General features: G+C 44.1%; 2 protein-coding genes across 12 annotated transcripts in view; both read left to right on the forward strand.

Annotated features, from left to right (window-relative positions):
- The window catches only part of LOC147028049 (uncharacterized), a 250,584-nt gene that overhangs the window by 199,408 nt on the left and 32,389 nt on the right, over positions 1–18,787 (forward strand). The window lies entirely within an intron of this gene.
- Positions 1–18,787, forward strand: part of USP40 (ubiquitin specific peptidase 40) — a 131,982-nt gene that overhangs the window by 61,297 nt on the left and 51,898 nt on the right. For 8 of the 11 annotated variants that reach the window (XR_015057397.1, XM_085878033.1, XM_085878025.1 and 5 more), the window contains 4 exons: positions 1,162–1,308; positions 6,621–6,761; positions 13,147–13,275; positions 13,973–14,068. Coding sequence is in view for 10 of the 11 variants with exons in the window: in XM_085878033.1 (XP_085734159.1) it covers positions 1,162–1,308; positions 6,621–6,761; positions 13,147–13,275; positions 13,973–14,068 (513 nt within the window). In the remaining variant the exon portion in view is untranslated. The remainder of the gene's footprint in view (positions 1–1,161; positions 1,309–6,620; positions 6,762–13,146; positions 13,276–13,972; positions 14,069–18,787) is intronic. The other 3 variants (XM_085878028.1, XM_085878031.1, XM_085878032.1) reach the window with 2 other exon arrangements.

Consider the following 18,787-nt stretch of genomic DNA (forward strand, 5'->3'; position numbering starts at 1 on the left):
TACTCCTCAAGACACTCAAGATCTCTTGGGGTCTGACGATGCCCTTATGCATAAAGTAGTTTATTTGGCCGGACACCTTGTTCATAAATATGGCGATAGCATTCGTATGGGGGAGATCATTGATGATGAAGATGGTAACGAGGTGTCATCTGAGTTTCTTGATAATTTGAATAGAGGTGGATTGAGTGTGCCGAATATGTCAACCATCTTTTTTTGTACATAATGCCTATAATTTGTGTGACAAGACTAAAATGCGTTGCCGATTTCATTTTGCTGAGCTGTTATCCTCTGTAGATGCACATCTAGCTAGTAGTAATGCTGCATGTCCTACTTGAGCTAACATTCTATTGAAAGCTCATGTCCTCAATGTAAGTGACAAAGAAAAAGCTTTAGGATGCCTCAGGAGGCAAAAAAGCTCTCCAACTAGTGATAGACATAGACATACTTGTAATAGGCATAGTGTTGTGACATGCATACAATGTTTACTTAATACGATATATGACTAAATATCAAAGTTTGGCAGCTCTACACACTTGCATCTTATTACAATCAGCCATCTCAACCCGTTTGAGTTAGACACAAAAACGAGCAAAAAATACCAAAATTCAGTAATTTGACCTTGAAATATGACCTTTTGACCTTGAAGATGACCTCAGGTGGTGTTTAAAATGACACTATTACACTCTCCATCCTCAAAAATCCCTATATGGATCCCGTGATCGTGTCTCTAGCCCTTCTCGTAGTTATTTTAGCCCCGGACTCAAGTTAATCCTTCAGACTCAAGTTACAAACCCCGAGCATGGGAGGTTCCAGTCCTTCTCTATAGGAGTCTATGGTAAAAACACAAGATTCATTAATTTGCTGAACTAGCATGCTTCCCATATTTAAAAACTGTTGGCTTAGATGCCTTATGCTTCCGATACGGTGTGCCTTGGTTATGACTTGCTCAAATTATGACAAAACATAATCAAGTTATGACGTCAAACAGAGCAAATGGAAAATGTAGTTAAACATAGTTTTTAAAATATTGTTCGAAGATCAAGTATGGTACGGTACCGTACTTTCCAAGATTCAGTAAGGTCTTGCTCAGACCACATGGCTCGGTGAAATTATCTGCTCGTCCTTCATCCACCCACTTCTCCTACCCTCTATGGACTACAGGAGCCTTTCTTTGATCTGATGCCGTCTGTATGTGGAGCTCATTCTCTGGAAGAGGCTCTGTCTTCTTGTTTTCAACACGTGGAACGAATGGAGGGCGCCAACTGTTACCACTGCACAGTCTGTGCTCGCCTCGTCACCGCGACCAAGGTGAGCAAGGGTTTGTTCACTTGTCGATACTTGAATCCAAACCACAATTTTAATTCTTCTTTCAGAGTTGTTATTACTGTTGGAGCCTTTGACCCCCATGAGGACTTATCTGATGAGGAAATTTGTAGTTCGGGGTTCGACATGGCAACCGCTTTAAAAACCACCATTTTAACAAAGCTTTTTGTGAAAAAAAATGACATGAATTGTTTGAAGGATGTTCAAAAGGTAATTTAAAAGTTTTGAATAAGGTATCATACCTTTCATCTCTTTCTTGGGTCTGGAAATCTTTATAAATAAATATTAATCTGTCATAAGTTTTAATTTGGCATTTATACTTGTTTTCCCTGCAAATTCCTGTCCATATCAAAAAGCCATTTTATACCAGATAATTTGATCAATAAAACACAAACTGATGACTGAACACGTTTCACAAAGTTCCTGTCATTATTAAATATCTGGAAGGAGCTTGTATATGGACTGCTTGAAGGAAAAGAACGTTACGGTGCAACAGAGAAGTTATTTATTTATTTATTTATTTATTTTGTATACATTGTTGAGGTTCGTATGAGAGCTAACACACAATGCATAGCAATGAGGGCAGGAGACAAGAAGGGTGGGAGAAGGAAAGACAAAACAGTGAGGAACAGAGATATTAGGAGATCTGTGGAAGGGAGAGGGATGGGGGCAGGGAACATGGGGTATACAAGATGGACACCACAGGGACTCTCAGGACCTTACATGACAGGGAACTTTCAGGAAGGAAGGCAGGGAATTTGAAGAAGGTGGGTTTGTGGTGGATTAACGAGGGTAGAAAAGATCGTGGTTTTTGATGGGGGAAGATAAGAGGTGGTGGTGAACTGCTGATTTGAAGACCTGGAGGGAAGAATGGGATTGAAGAGTGTGTGGGAGTTTACTCCAAAGGTGGGGAAAAAAAGAGAAATGAAAGAGTGAAGGTGAGCAGTGGTTCGTGATTTTGCTAGTTTTACCAGAAGGGGGTTGCTGGCAGACCTTGAGTGCCCTGCGAAAATGTGGGGGGACAGAGAGCAGGGGAGGGGGGGCGCGAGACCAGAAAGGATAGAGGAGACTGTGAAAGACAGAAACACCACTGACCTGCCTGCAGTGAGAGAGTGAGAGGCCCAACGATTTAGCCTCACAGTGGGAGATACCAATGATCCTAAATGCCTTGGTTCCCACAGCATGAAACTCAGAAAGGTGAGAGGCAGTAGCACCAGCCCAGAGGGAAGAACAGTTCTCCATCAGGCTGCGGACGAAAGTTTTGTATGTGGTCTGGAGCGCAGGTGGGCCGAGGAAGGACTTTGCACGATGGAGGATTCCCAGTCAGTGACTGCCTTTGGAGGCCAGTTTGGAAATGTGGCTTTCCCAAGAAAGATCATGGCAGATAGTGAGACCCAGAAGCTTGAATGAAAGGCCTTCCTCCAGAGGATTGTTGAGAAAGTAGATGGGGGTAGGGGGGGTTCCAAATGGTCCTTTAAGAGAGACATAGTGGGAGTGTGTGATTTTTATCCAGATCTGCAGAGAGCGAAGAAGCTGCGTCCTGCCGGTCTGAGGGATAATAGATGGTACAGCAGTGTGTGGAGTCATCATCAAAGAGATAAAGAGGATTTTCCAGAGAGTCGGAGAGATCATTGATGAAAACCAGAAAAAGAACGGCGCAGAATGCTACCTTGAGGAATTCCAGCCTGGACAGGAAGAGGGGATGAGAGAATTATACTTTGGGCCACATGTTGGCTGTGACAGGAAAGGAAGTCTGCGAGCCATGAGTGGAGATGGTCTTGGATACCATCGGAAGAGAGTTTGGTGAACAGGGTAGGGTGCTAGACCGTATTGAAAGCACGCGATATGTCTTGGGATATGGCTCGGATTTCTTGTCTGGCATTGATAACCTCCATCCATTGTTGGGAGAGCAGAAGCAACATATCCTCGGTAGAGTGACCTGGTCTGAAACCAAATTAATGATCGGAAATCAAGCCATTGGAGAAGAGGAAGGATTTAATGTCTGAAGCAATGATGGATTCCATAACCTTTATGATGATTGGGAGAAGGCTGATTGGTCTGTAGTTGCATGGATGTGTTTTTGCACCTTTTTTATGCAGAGCAATAATGTTTGCTGCTTTCGAAGCAGATGGCAGATGACCTTGAACAAATGAGAGAGTGAGCAAGAGCAGAGGAGCAGGTTTTTGAGACACGTGGGCTGACGCCGTCTGGACCGGTTGCAGAATCTGAGTCGAGGTTTGACCGCAAGCTCTCCACCTTGTCAGGAGAAAAGCACACAGAGTCCACGAACAGCTGCGTGCGACTGGTTAAGGTGGGTACAGAAAGCCATGGGTTTCAGACACAAGATTTTGATGCAGACACAGAGTGTAGGCATTCAGCCTTTTCATGTGCAGAGTCAGCAGTGCAGCAATTTGGGGTGAAAAAGGGGATGGAGGGGAAGCATACACCAGAAACAGACTTATCCAGATGCCACCAGGATTTGGAGGAAGGAGACAGGATTGAGCGTTCAGACGAGATTAGAAAGATGTTGTTTTCTGGCTCTCAGGATAGACACACATTTGTTCCGAGCTTCATGGAATGAACTGATATTACCCTCAGTTGGATTTGCTTTCCATGAGGCAAAGGCAAGTTGTTTCAGGACAACTGCCTCACTACAAGCTTCAGTGAACCATGGGCAGGAGGAAGGGTCTGACAACTGCAGGCAAGAGTGGATAAATCTGTGCATGAGAGACCAAGTTTCTTTGAAAGAATTCCCAGGACAAGTTGATGTTGGAGAAAGTAGCAATGGGAGACCAGTCTAGAAGTTTGATGGCTGCTTGAAGGCTGTGCCAGTCAGCCTGGGTGAAATGCCAGACTCAATGGCACTGAGGTGGTTCTCTAATACCAGCCAGAGAGATGTCTACTTTGACAAGCATGTGGTCAGAAGAACCGATTGGAACGGAGGAAGAACAGCAAATATTTTCAGGGAAATTTTATCCAGGTCAGGAAGTTGACCGATTGGTCACTCCCAATGAGTCGCAGAAGTCTTTTGCTGAAGTGCCATGACAGGTGAGAGAGGTACCCACACCCAGCTAACTGGCATGATGACAATTGAAGTCACCACATGTGAGGAAGAGAGAGCTCGGATGAGAGGATAGAAGTTGGTCCATCTTTTCCGATAATGAGGTGCAAATGGAGTCTTCACTGTTTGGTGGACGGTACCACACACATATAAACATGAGGTGGGAGCGGAGGGAAGTCGTAGTCAGAGGTATTCCTGGGTGTGGGGGAGTGAGGGCAGTGCATTGAGAGTGAGGAATGGAGTCTTTGATGAAGAGAGCAACTCTTCCACCAGGACGAGGCTCAGGTCTGTCAAACCCGAGGAGTGAGTAACCAGGGAGAGATACTAGGGAGTCAGGGATGTCTTGAAGGAGGAAAGTTTCTGTTATGCAGATTATGTCTGGTTTGTCAGTGGCAACCTTTATGGAAAGATCTGTCAGGTTTGAGCGAAGGCCCTGGATGTTTGAGGTCCACACTGTTAAGGCAGAGGGAGGGGAGGAGGCTTTGAGTACAGGGGAGGGAAGGGTAGGATGAGGGAGGAGGGTGGGAGGAGGTAACTCGAGTTGTTGAAAGAGTGTGGGGGATTGCAGAAATGCTTCGGGAGAAGGCCGGATGAGAAGGAGAAAAGGCTCTGTGATGCTGGGTTGAGGTACAGTGGGCAGTAATAAGAGAGGGGGCAGAAGGCAGTTGAGGATTTGAGGAGCCGGAGTGATGAGATGGAGGTGAGAGGGCAGGGGAAGGAGGCAGCTTTGTGGATGTGAGGTGGGGGGAACTTTGAGAAGGGGGAGTGAGGGGGTAATTGGAGGGAGAAACATGAGGGGATTTTTGAGAAAGGTGAGGGGGAAGCTTGGAGGTGGAAGAGTGACGGTTGCTTTGAGAGGGAGGGGTGAGAAGGGTGAATTGGCACTGAAGTTGGAAAAAAGGGACTATTGATGGAAAACGAACATGCATTGCAAACTGGGGTTTCATTAATATTTAGTTCAGAGGTGCGACTAAAGACATTACTTGAGGGATGTAATAAAGGCGAATTAAGAGCATGGAGGGAAGAAACGTTGTCGCAGTTGGACTTTTTAGACAAGGTATGAATTAAATGTCGAGTTGAGAGCAGTCTGCTGAAATAGAAGAAGAGAAGTGAATTATGATACAGTAATGAGAACCACACGTCTGAAAGAGGAAGATGAAGCATTATAAGAGACTGTTTTTATTTTTTATTTTTTATTGTTATTATTTTTATTATTTTTTGGTAAAGATTGCATAAGATTAGGTGAAGGAAAGGTTGAAGAAAAATTATGACGTGAATTTGGATGGGCAAATGCAGTGGGGAGAAAAAGATTCCAACAAACACGTGGTTACGGGAGGTGTATAGCTAAAAGTGAATTTTTTCTATTGTTTCAAATTTTTTTTTTAATAAGGATTGCATAGAATTCGGAAAAGAAAGGTTGAAGTAAAATCATGGAGGTGTCTGGTGAATTTGGATCGGTAAATGCAGAGTGAAACTGATAGGTCGATGAAAAGTAACAGGAGGAAGGAGGGGTAGAGAGACGCATGTGGTTTTGGTTGGTGTATCGTTGGAAAGGATACAAGGGAATTTTTTTTTTTTGGATGGATTTTTGAAGATTAGGGAGTAGAAAGTTGAAGGAAGAAATCGTGAAGGTAATGGTTAGAGTGGGTCGGCTCAAATAGAATGAAGATGGTGTGATGGCAAGAGGAAGAAGAAGAATAAAAAGATGAAGAAGAAGGATTGGTACTCGGTATGGAGGGAGAAAGTGATTTTGTTTTTTTTGTTATATTTTTTTTGAATTTTAAAACAAGAAACAGAGGGTGTAGTTGAGAGGGATAGATGGGGGGGGGCAGTGGTAAAAGTGGGGAAAATAGGAACTGATGGTAATAGGGAGAAATACAAATAAAAGCGATCATACACCAAGACGGTAAAGACAGGTCGGTCTCAAAGAAACCTGATAAGACAAGATCGACGAAAACTCACAAAATAGCACAATTTTTGAAACAAAACCGAACTAGGAATACACAGTAAACATGAAGGTACGAAAATAAACAGTTAAAACGTGACAAATAACGACCCGAAACTTAACTTTGAGAAAGTCGGTAGAGACCCCTAGAGAAACAGCCATTGCCTCAAAACCCGGAACCGGAAAAAACCCGGAACTGAATTGTAGGACCGCAATTGGTCAAATGCGAGACCGTGACATTGATGTGAGGAGTGAGACTCCGATTGGATTTGTACTTGTCTCCACTGATAGGAAGCAAAGCTGCGATCGCTGCCTCCTTTCCTCACTCTATCCCTGCTGCGGTTCAACTTTGATGCTGTGAAGTGCAAGCGCTACAAGGAGACTGGGTCGTTTACTTTTCCCCTACACCTGAACACAGGGCCTTACTGTGAGGTATCCATTTGTTTTCATTCATGCTTTCGATAATCCATCATGCAAATCTCTATTGGAGAGTGTACAATGCACAGAACATTGCTCAAACAGCCAAAAGCTTCATCCATCCATGTAACCACCTTGCTTCACCTGCAATAAATTGACAAACAGTCGCCATGATGTATTAGTTGGCATTATGATGGACTATTAAGTTTTTGACAAATGTTACATTAAAAAGAGGTTAAATTTGGTTTCGTGGTTTGAACCAAAATCACTTTGTCATGATGCCATGAAAACACTCACGCTGTTCCAATGTACACAACCAGTCTAAAGTTTTAGAACACCCCCATTTCCAGTGTTTACTGAAATTTAAGCATTTTAATGTTCAATGTACTCTGAAATTAAAACATAGAACAAATAAACAATTTAATTGCAGCTAAAAAATAAATCATGGAATCGTTTTGTTGAACAAAATTTAATCCAAATTTTTGACTCAAAGTAGCCAGCTTTTGCAGATATAACAGCCGAACATACTCGTGGCACTCTTTCTGCAATGGAAATAAAATATTGTTCGGAAAGTTCTTCCCAACACTGTTGCAGAAGTTCCCACAAATGTGTTGCACTTGTAGGTTGTTTTGCTTTCACCCTTCTGTCCAGTTCATCCCAAACCAGCTCTGGGGTTTAAGTCTGGAGACTGTGCTGGCCATTCCATGATTTGAAGTCTACCATCTTGTTCTCTTCATCTAAGGTAGTTCTGACATAGCCTGGAGGAATGCGTTGAGTCGTTATCTTGCTGTGGGATAAACCCCTGACCAGCTAGGCGTAGACCAGAGAGTATTTATTGCATGGCGCTGCAAAATGTTGTGGATGCCCTTTTGATTCAGGGTGCCAGTCACTCTGCAAGTCGCTGATTCTGGATGCAGGAAAAGAGCCCCAGATCATCATGCTTCCTTCTCCATGTTTGACAGTTTGTGTCACACACTGAGGAACCATCGTTTCGCCGACTCGACGTCGAACATAAACCCTGCGTGATGAACCGAAGATTTCAAATTTTGATTCATCGGTCCATAAGACCTTCTTCCCGTTTTCATTAATCCACTGGTCGTGCTTCATGGCCCAGGCAAGCCTCTTTTTCTTTTGCCATCTTAGCAATGGCTTTCTTACTGCCACTCGACCTGTTAAACCTGCAGCCCAAAGTCTTCTCTTCACAGTTGAAACTGAGACTTCCTTACTTCGACCAGTGTTAAGCTGTGCTTGAAGCTGCTGCCTGTGAGCTGCCTGCCACGCAAGCTGTTGACCCTCAGAAGCTTGTCTTCTGAATGTTTTGTGGTTTTGGGTCTGCCAGACCTCTTCCTGTCAATTTCCTCCAGTTTCCAAGTGCCTTTTGATGGTATAGGAAACTGTACTCACTGACACCTGAGCTTCTTTGCAATTTCTCTAAAGGAAAGACCTCTACTTTTAAGGGTTATAATGGTCTGTCTGTCTTCCTTTGTTAATTGTCTTTTTCTCGCCATTATGATAGCAATATACTACTTCCTGCAGTGCAATATTGTCCAAATAACGCTTCAGAGGGTGCAGCAACGCAGTCTGTTCCAACACTGCTTTAATACAGAGGGTTTGTTACTAATCAACAAAAGTTGAGACACCTGTAGGAATTGTTTAAATCAACTTTCAAGGCTTAATTTACTTCCATTGCTGCAGAACAGCTGAAGTTGCTAACATATTACTTGTTCCCTGAAAAGGGCCTTTTTTAACAACTCTGAAATTGACATTATTTTTCACTTTTTGGTAACCTAAACTTTTTTTTTAACCTCTGGCAGTTTACCACTGAACTTTGTACTATTTCAGGTTATTTACTGGAATTGAACTGCTTAAATTTCAGTAAAAACTGAAAAATGGGGTGTTCTAAAACTTTTGACCGCTAATATAAATATGTTATTTATTCCCTTGCCAATAATACCATATTTTCTTCCTTGTCATAATTTTTTGCCATTTCTTACCTCTGCCACCGAAAGTGAACGGAATGTTATGTTTTCACCCCTGTCTGTGTGCCTGGCTGTTTGTTTCTCTGTGAACAGGATATCTCAAAAAGTTAGGGACAGATTTGGACAAAATTTGGTGGAGAGGTTGGGTTGGGTGTGTGACGAGGATAAATTAATTTGATTTTAGTGAAGATCCAGTTCCAGATACTAGATTTTTTATAGAGATTCTTCGCCATTGACAGATGGGGCCAACACGATATGCAATATCGCACGATATCTAAAAAAAGTTATTGACGAAACTTGGTGGACAGGTTGGGTGTGTGACAAGGAATAATTAATTCAATTTTGGTGAATATTTGAATTTGGATCTGAGAATTTTTTTTTATATGATTCTTCATCATTGAGTGATTGGGCTAAAACCGATATGTAGCAGGATGTCGCAAAAAGTTATTGACAGATTCGGGCGAAACTTTGTGGACTGGTTGGGTGTGTGAGGAAAAATTGATTCAATTTTGGTAAAGATCCGAATCAGAATCCGGATATGAGAATTTTTAAATTAAGTGATTCGTCACCTTTGAGAGAAAGGGCCAAAGACGACATACAGCATGATGTTTCAAAAGATTGTGGATGAATTATTACAAAACTACGTGGATGAGTTGGTGAGTTGACAAAACAAGCCGATTTGATTTTGGTTCAAGTCAGGTCAGGTATGGAAGCATGCACCAGAGCAGCACGTCGCTGTGTCCACTTTCCGCCGGTGTCCACACCAGGGGCCTCCGTCTGGCTATCACCCAGGCAGATGCCTGGCTCATCCCCATCTCCTTGAGATGCTGATCAACCTGCTGCAACCACGAGGAATGTGATCGGCCCATTGGCATCCTCCACTCACGAGGCTCCCTCACCGAGAGAATCTGGTGAGCAGGATCAGTGTCAGGAAAACGAGCCACATGTCCATATAGCCGCAGCTGACACTCACGGACTATGCAGGTAACAAATCTCATTTGAATCTCTTTCAGCAACCGCTATTTGGACACAAAGTGCGACGAGCGATAGCCAAGGATTCTCCGAAAAGACCTGGTACCAAAGGAATTAAGTCGCCATCACAGATCCCTGGTCAGAATCCAAGTCTCAAATCCATAGAGCAAGACTGGAAGCACCAAGGATCTGAAGACTCAGACTTTTGTCCTCTTGCACAGGTACCAGCAGCACCACACCCCATGATCCAGTGAATCCATGACTCCCCAGGCCCAACCCAGACGTCAAGTGATATCTGGCTCACAGCCAACAGAGGCATGAATATCACTGCCAAGGGAAGTGAATCTCTCCGTAACCTCAACATACCCGCCACAAACAGGTACAGACAGGATAGCAGCATCCAAGATGTCATTAAAAGCCTGGATCTTTGTTTTGACCCAGGAAACCCATAATCCCAGCGGCTCCGACTCCTCATTCAGCACCTCAAGGGCCCCCAAAAGGATATCTAAAGTCTCCGTAAATATGACTGCATCATCTGCGAACTCAAGGTCAGAGATCTTGACATTCCCAAACGATGCACCGCAGCTTGATCTCCCTGACATCCTCCCCAGAATCCAGTCCATATAAGCGCTGAAGAGTGCGGGTCCAGCACACACCTCTGACGAACTTCAGCAACAACTGGGCATAAGTCAGAGATGGTATCACCACAGCTCACAGCACTCTCAGTCCCAGAGTATAGTTCAGACGTCAGATTGATCAGTTTTTGGTGGCACCCCATGAAGACCAAGAATCCTCCAGAGGGCAGCCCGAATCACTGAATCAAAGTTTTATAGAGATCAACATCGGCTGCAAGCAGCCCCTGCCAAAACTCTCGTCTGCGTTTGTTGAGGACCGAAGAGCAAGGATACAATCAACCGTTGACCTCTTTGGTGTAAAGCCTGACTTCTCTGGACGCTGGTTGTCAAGCAGATGGTGACGAACGCTTTCAAGAAATATCTGAGCAAAGACCTTGCACGGCACTGAAAGCAGCGTCACCCCTCGGTAGTTGCAGTCCTGGCGATCACCCTTCCCTTTCCAGAGAGGGACAACAAGAACCCTCTTCCAGTCAGTTGGGATGATGCCTGTGTTCCAGGCAGAGCACAGAACTAAATGAAACGACATGAGTACAGCATTTCTACCAGCCATGGGAAGATCAGCATGGATGCCACTGATCCCAGGAGCTTTACCCCATTTCAACCGGTTCACCGCAGCCTTGTTTCCACAAACGAAGGTTGATCATAGTTGATTGGAAGGTCAGCAATGGGGATAGTCACACCCCTGACATACAATTCGACAACTGATGGTTATCTTAGTACAGTCGCTCAAAGTAACCGGCCCAACGGGCTTTTACTTAGAATCCTCTGACAAGAGCCCACGACCCTCCGCTCTAACTGCATTACACCAAGGGATGGGCTTGGAGGAACGCAATGTGCGAATTCCCTTGTAAGCAGGACGAGAATCACTTGACCATAAGTGATGCTCTATCCCCTCACAGTTTCCTTGCACAGAGGTCTCCTTGTATGCTTGTCCTTAGCGCAAGTACAGATTTACGCCTCAGCTCCCTGAACAGCTCAGCTCTGCCATTAAGCCTGGCCCTGCGACTCTGATCAGTTGTATCCAGCGTTTCACCGGCAACATCAACGATGGTGGTCTTGAAGACACTCCACAACTCTTCAGGATTCCCCAAAACACCTGGCCCGGATTTAAGCTGTAACTTCAGATTTGCTACAACAAGGCTGTGGTCAGAATTGAGGAACTGTACTCTGGTGGACCCTGCAGTTCTGGGTCATTCTCCAGTGACCAACAATGAGCACATGGTCAGTCGCCTTTTCCACACCACCAGCGATGGAATACCAAGTCCAGCGATGAGCCTGTAGGTGCTCAAACTCTGACTTCTTGCAAAGTCAAGGAACTTAATGCTATTCTGGTTCACAGTTCCAGACCCATGGGGACCAACACATGTCTCATAACTTTCCCTATCAGTTGCAGTCGATACATTGAAATCCCCCCAGACTGGAAGAGTATCTTGGCTGGGGCACTGATCAACCACAGTCCCGAGTGTGGCATTGAGTGTGTCCTTCACGGTGAGATTACTCGCCTCAGTCGGAGTATATACAGAGACCAGGGAAATGGCACCCAAGGAGTGATGAATCCTTTGTCTCATAATATGCTCGTTGACTGGTATTACCTCAATTGTCATTCGAGTCAGCTTATTGGACACAGCTGCAGCAACTCCTTGGCTCTGGTAACCATCAGAGTGACCCAACCAATAGTAGGTGTAACCACCTGCCATGATCTCACCGCAATCCGGTCTCCAAACCTCAGAGTGCGCTGCAACACCAATGTCCAAACGCTTGAGCTCAGATGATAACAGAGACAGGTGATCATCCTCTCTTAGGGATCGGATATTCCAGGCACCCATGCGAAGGAACCGCCTCAAGTTAAACAAAGGAGACCGTCGTCTGGTGGACGACACCTCAGCACCATCCCGACACACTACAGCAATCGAACTCGGCAAGGTTACCCCATGGTTTTCCTCCTATCATCAAAGAATGGGTGTTCTGAGGCTTTGCATCAATCCCGTCATCCGGTGAGCTGCCCTGTGGAGGGCAGTTGCACAGGAGGTACTCCCACGGAGTGAGTTTTCAGATTTCTTTGTGCTTTTAGTACATTTTGCAGAATGAACGGTTTTATGGTGGCTGGAGTGCAAATCCTGCCACCGACCTTGTAAAAAGTAACCCAACTGCAGGAGGACGTCCGCAGACACAGTTGGGCACTAGATATGGATGGCTGTTGGCTCACAAGTAGCTCCTCCGCCCTTTGCCAGGTTTTATTCTTAATCCTGCTGGGTGTCCACATCATTCACCTCCCTCACCAGGAAATCTGGTGGCGGAGACTGTTTAGTCGCCAACAACCCGCCCATGAAACAGGTTAGTTCGTACATGGTACCTGTAGCAAGTCACAGATCTAATCTGACCTGACCTGACCCCATCTCGGTTCATGTCTGGATCCAGAACCTGTCTCTCTGGAGGATACAAAATGTGAACTGTTCAGCCTGGCAAAGGTATGTGCTCTATCAAGTGCTGTTCACGTTAAACTTGTGTGTAATTCTTGATCACGTGAAATATATATATATATATATATATATATATATATATATATATATATATATATATATATATATATATATATATATATATATATATATATATATTTTTTTTTTTTTTTTTAATGTTCTGCAAGCTTGTTCATAAGTGGATGGGGAGTTAGGTGGACACTTTCATACAAATTGGTGTCAATAGGTACTGTTCAGCTTTCAAATGTGAAATGTGTGCAATGCCAAGTGAACGATTCCATTTTGCACTCTTGATTGTTTTGTTTTCTGCGCATTAATCTCACTGTTGATGCAGGATGCCAAAGAGAGTGAGGAATTTCAGTACGACCTTTACTCGGTCATCGTGCACAAAGGTGGCTGTTACGGGGGTCATTACCACGCTTTCATCCACGATATCGATGGGCTGGGCGTGTGGAGCAGCATGGTCAGTTCGCAATGCATGGTCACTCTGGTTTGTCGTGGTGCTTTGGTCCTGGAGATGGGAACAGGTTTTCAGCTTAACTCAGGAGCAGATTTTGGAATAGAGGCAGTTCAGGTAGCTTACTGTATCCACAAATGTGGCAGTTTATTTCCAGGGCGATTTAAAAGTGTATGCCGCGATTCGTTCGTAATATCATCACAGTGGATGCTAAGGGAAAGTATTCACAGCTGCAAAGGCCTAGGTTAAAGGTCAAATACCAGTACTCAAAGGCATGGTCAAAGAAAGATGAGTTTCTCCTGCTCAGAAAGCAATGCTTTGCACCTGAATGTTTTTGCCAAAGCAGTTGGTACAATAGCACTTAAATCATTTTAAAATATTTCGCAAACAAGTTGTTGTGTTTTCCCAAAGGGGCTTCAGGAGCCTTTTTCACCAACTTCTGGAATTCCAAGTGATCTGTGTTGTTTTACGAGTATAAGATGGCTCTAGACTTCAAGAGTCTAGAGGTAAGATAATCATATTTAATGTGTTCTTGGCACTTTATTTGCTTTACCTAGTATCTCCATTGGCCCAATTGAAAAAGAGCTTGGAATGAAATTGTGCATAATATATTTTTTTAATGTATTTTTTTGGCATCATCACAAGTTTGTCGTTCTTGTGACCATTTACACATATACTAATGCCAGTCACGTTCTGTTCACAGCAGAAAGAAGAGGAAATGTTCAAGAACAAAGAGAGCAATTTGGGACTCTTTTCAGAGCTGGACCCCATTGAGTTCTGCAAACTTGTTATAAGCCAGGTAGCACCAAAGGATATTTAGCACCAGGCTTGTTCTTATTCGTTCCTCACGAGTGACGAGACCAGCACCAGGCTTGTGATATCGTACCAGGCTTGGTCATTGATGTAGTAAATGATTAATATTTATAATTAATTTGGTCCTGTAATATCGAAGACTATTTTCGTCCAATATTAATGTGACTAATACCTTGTTTTTCGGCCAATATTAATGTGACTAATACCTTGTTTTTCGGCCAATATTACTATTTAGGCAAATATTAATGTGACTTGTGTGACTATTTTATCCAATATTAATGTCACTTCTACCTTGTTTTTATCCACCTAAGAATATCCCATAATGCCATGATCCCATGTAAAGCAGTGATTTCAAACCCCAAACAACACATTTGGACCATGCATTCCATACCAGCATAAAATATTATACCACTTCAAAACCACCTTCCTGAAGTGGTTTCTTTTACACCAATCCAAATTCTCAAACTAAAGTGGTATAACTCATGATAATGTTGACACACAAACTGGAATGAAACAGTAAAAGTGTTTGTGTAAAAGCAAAGTTTGGTGAGACAGGAATGAAATCAAGGCTAGGTGGAGGGTTTCCAATTGTGCCAGAAGCACTTGTTTTATGGGAAAAGGTAGAGCGGAGTTGAAAGGAAGAGGGGAATTTGAGCTTTCCTGTAAATACGAACTTCTGTTATAATTATACAGTACCAGGAGGGGTACCTGGCGTAACAAGGTCAATTTTTTGTGGGAGGCTAAAACACTTCCCTATACCAACGAAGGAATGGGGTCAGGGATCATGTAATATTCCCTTTCACAGAGCTACAAATGCTTAGGCACTATAAAGTGATTTTAAAATGGCCCGTCATGGTCGCCTGTCTAACTCAGAATCCCGTGAGATTTGCAGAAACCCCTAGCATTGCAACAGTCAAGTGACCAAGAAACACAAAACCAAGAGATTGCAAAATCAGCTTCACACATATAGAAATGGGCTGCACTGACCAGGGTGGTTACAAAGTCCCATTATCACCCCCACACCCCCTCAGCCCCAAAATCATCATCTACCCTGATACATTAAACATATACAGTAGACTACTCGTAAGTCGTCACCATCGGGACCGAGAAAAAAAGTGACGACTTAGACGTGTGACGACTTGCGCGTATGCGAACATTCATGATGAGTGTGGGGTGAAGGATGAAGTCACGCGTGGCCTGGACACATACGTGTGAGAGGGCGCAACAATCTCTAAGCCGGCTATTGTACCAAAAGGGAAACACAATCCTCGGGGCATAGGTGGGGGTTCATTGGTAAGTTGGAAAGTGATCAAGCAAAGATGGAATTCATGAATCAGTTTATCAAAAGTAAAGATCAGCGAATTTACGTGCCTTCAGCAGCAACATTTCACTGTCCAACCGAATATTTGGCTGAGCCGACATTTGCCGAAACCATATGATGAGCGCGTCATCGACATCTTCAAAGGACACACATTTCATGCGTTTCACACTTACCACTGGCCTCACGATCTTCTCCACTTGTCCAAATAGCTTGCCATTATTCTTCAAGATATCGTTCAATATCTGCCGTTTGATGTCGAACTTCTCAGCTATGGCTGTTTTATTCATCAGTGGGTTTGCCTCGCAAAACTTGATAATGTCGTATTTTTCTTGGTAGGTTTTAGTTGTGAGCTTGCGCTGAGTCGCCATCGTCCTGCCTGCAGTGCGATCAATGTGTGCACATATCCAAAGTAGAATGACAACTGTCGTCACGACGACCACGGCTTATGACCCCGTCTTGTGTAATACCCAATACAGTACTCAATGCCCAGCTTCACGGCCTAGCCTAGCCACACACTGAGCCAGCGACCACCGTGGTCACTGACTGAGCTGAACGCAGCGCAGTTATAAATAGCCTATCACTAGCAGTGTACACCAATGAGCTCGCATCACGATTCCATGAAATCGGGCTTCTCACGAGGCAGCAGTTCCGTGTGACGAGTTAGGAGTGGTAATTTACTTGAGTTTCCATTACGCGGGAACGGACAACATGTGACGACTTAGAGATGATGACTTACAGACTTTATTCAAAGGGATTTAACATTAGATAAATTCGGGACTTTTTAACGCTGCCGACTTAGGCGAAGTGACGAGTTACATGCTGCTGACTTGCGCGTAGTCTACTGTATGTATATATATATATATATATATATATATATATATATATATATATATATATATATATATATATATATATATATATATATATATATATATATATATATATATATATATATATATATATATATAGTGTTACGGAAATGGCCCTTATTGGACAACTAAATATAGGATTACCTCAGATCCCCCGTTTAATGCATGTATAGTTAGGTTGTTTGGTAAAATGGACATTATATGTGTGTCGGGAGATGTAAGAGGCTGTATTATTGTTGTGTGGTGGTGGAATGAGAGGTCCCTCTTCTTCTTCCCCATCACGGACGATAGGCCCCGCCCAGTCGGCTGAGGGAGTGTGGCCAAAAAAGAGGAAGTGATGCGAAGGGGAGGAGTTTGTCGGCTTCGCCGAGAGAGGTGGGCTCGTGTGTCGAAGGAGCGAACAAAAAGAGACTGTGGTGAAACTGAGCACCGTGGTGGCGCCGATCGGCTGTACATGGGACAGCTGTGTCTGTTTTTCGTGAGGAATGAGCCGAAAGAAAGGCAGGGAAGGCTACAGAGACACGACGAGTGTCGAGTTGCGATCTGCTGGATGAGCAGAGGCTTCAAAGCGAGCGAACGTAAGAGAGGCTGCCTGCACGTCAAATCGGCGACCGACTCTAAGGAAAGAAAAGGTGATTCGACAGAGAGAGAAACTGAGAGAACGGAGTTGGGAAGTCGGGCTTCGAGGCGGGAAGGCAGGAGAGGCTACGCCGGAGCCTCTGACGGTCCCTGCTCACACCAACGGCTCAACACGTTTGCCGATCCGCTTGCCGGAGCCCGGCACCTCGATTTGGGCCTTGTCTGGTGAACAGGCCAGGCCTGGATTTGTATGCTGGACCTTGAGAGAGATCGGCTGAGGCCCATCGTCGACATTGCGTGGGGCCGGAACACGCTGAGGAGGGCGTGCGCATGCGGCGCCTTGAGAAGGAAGAGTACGGGGTGCCATCTTGCCACGCGGCGCGTTCGAGCTGGGAGTTCAAATCCGTGGACATCCGCTTGTTGCGAGCGACATTCATGCTTTTGACACTGTCCTCTCGTCCATGAGACATCACCAAGTTCTCGGTCTTGTCTTGCATGCATGCTGTCTGTCTATCTGTCTTTGTCTGCACGTTGTTTAAGGCATATTTCGGTAGTGACCCCCTCGAAACCTGTAGTCCGTGGTTCCCGAGTTAAGAACGGGTTGAGGATTGTTAATAAAAACGTTGTCGTGAATTTTGCTTGTGTTGTGATCCCTGATGTTCCCCAATAAATCTGGTTAATTCATATGAAGTTGCCGCTATGGATTAACTTATGTCGCGTCGAGGAGTGATCCGTTCGATTGGCATATAAAACCAAAAATGGTTACAGACTGGCAGAAAATGCTCGGCATCTGACAAAACCAGTCTGTAACCAGGGGTTCTATTTCCCCAACTGGCAAGGTACAAGGATTACGTTGGTATCGCGATTGAAGGCGTGTGAGCCGGCCGGCGTGATAAACCCGGAGACGGCGGTGGTGGGGGTGGCGCCAAGAGTCGGGCGAGAATCCCGCCACCCCGGATCCGTAACAATATCATCAATAATATTGTTAGTCTTAATACATGTATGTAGTATTTGTAAAACCACATTGAAATTGAAAACACTGTGTAATTGAAATGTAATTGAAATGTAATTGATTATTTAATTGATTTATTACTTCAATTACAATTACACATATAATTACCAGCTTTCAATTACGATTCAATTACAATTTCGCTGTAATACAAAATTTTCAAATACAATTAAATTACAATTACACCCTAATTGTAATTAATTCTCAATTACGTAATTAATTATGTAATTGACCCCAACCCTGATATGTATATCCAGGTTAATGTCAATATTTTGATTTTTATGACAAAATTCTCATGTATTCATAGTTTACATTTATACCTCTTGTGTGTTCATTATATTCAATTATCAGGTTCTGCGGAGGGCTAATGGGACTTTGTAAACACCCTGTGGATTATTGGTGAAGAGGCATTCTGAAAGTGTTACCTTAGAAGTGGAATTAGATGCTGGTGAATGCACCGTTGATGTTTCTGGGTTGTTTGCCCCCGATCTATAAATATGATGCTGTTCAGGAGGAAGATACGGTCTGGCACCCTGTCCTGCTCACCAAACTCTTCCTATGGTATCCAGGGACATCTCCACTCATGGCTCGCAGACTTCCTTTCCTGTCACAGCCATCGTGTGGCCCTCAATGGAGTTCTCTCATCCCCTCTTCCTGTCCAGGCTGGAGTTCCTCAAGGCAGTGTTCTGGGCCCTGTTCTTTTTCGGGTTTTCATCAATGATCTCTCTGATTCTCTGGAAAATCCTCCTTTTCTCTTCACTGATGACTCCATTCTCTTCGGTACCATCTGTCATCCCTCAGATCGGCAAGTAGCAGCTTTTCCCTCTCTGCAGATCTGGATAAAATCACAAGCTGGTCGAACACGTGGAACATGTCTATCAAGCCTGACAAATCTCACACTCTCACAAAATCTCTCCGAAAAGTCCA

Source organism: Eptatretus burgeri, chromosome 4, assembly GCF_056783735.1.
Source record: "Eptatretus burgeri isolate ZD-2024b chromosome 4, Ebu_testis_v1, whole genome shotgun sequence".
NCBI lineage: Eukaryota > Metazoa > Chordata > Myxini > Myxiniformes > Myxinidae > Eptatretus > Eptatretus burgeri.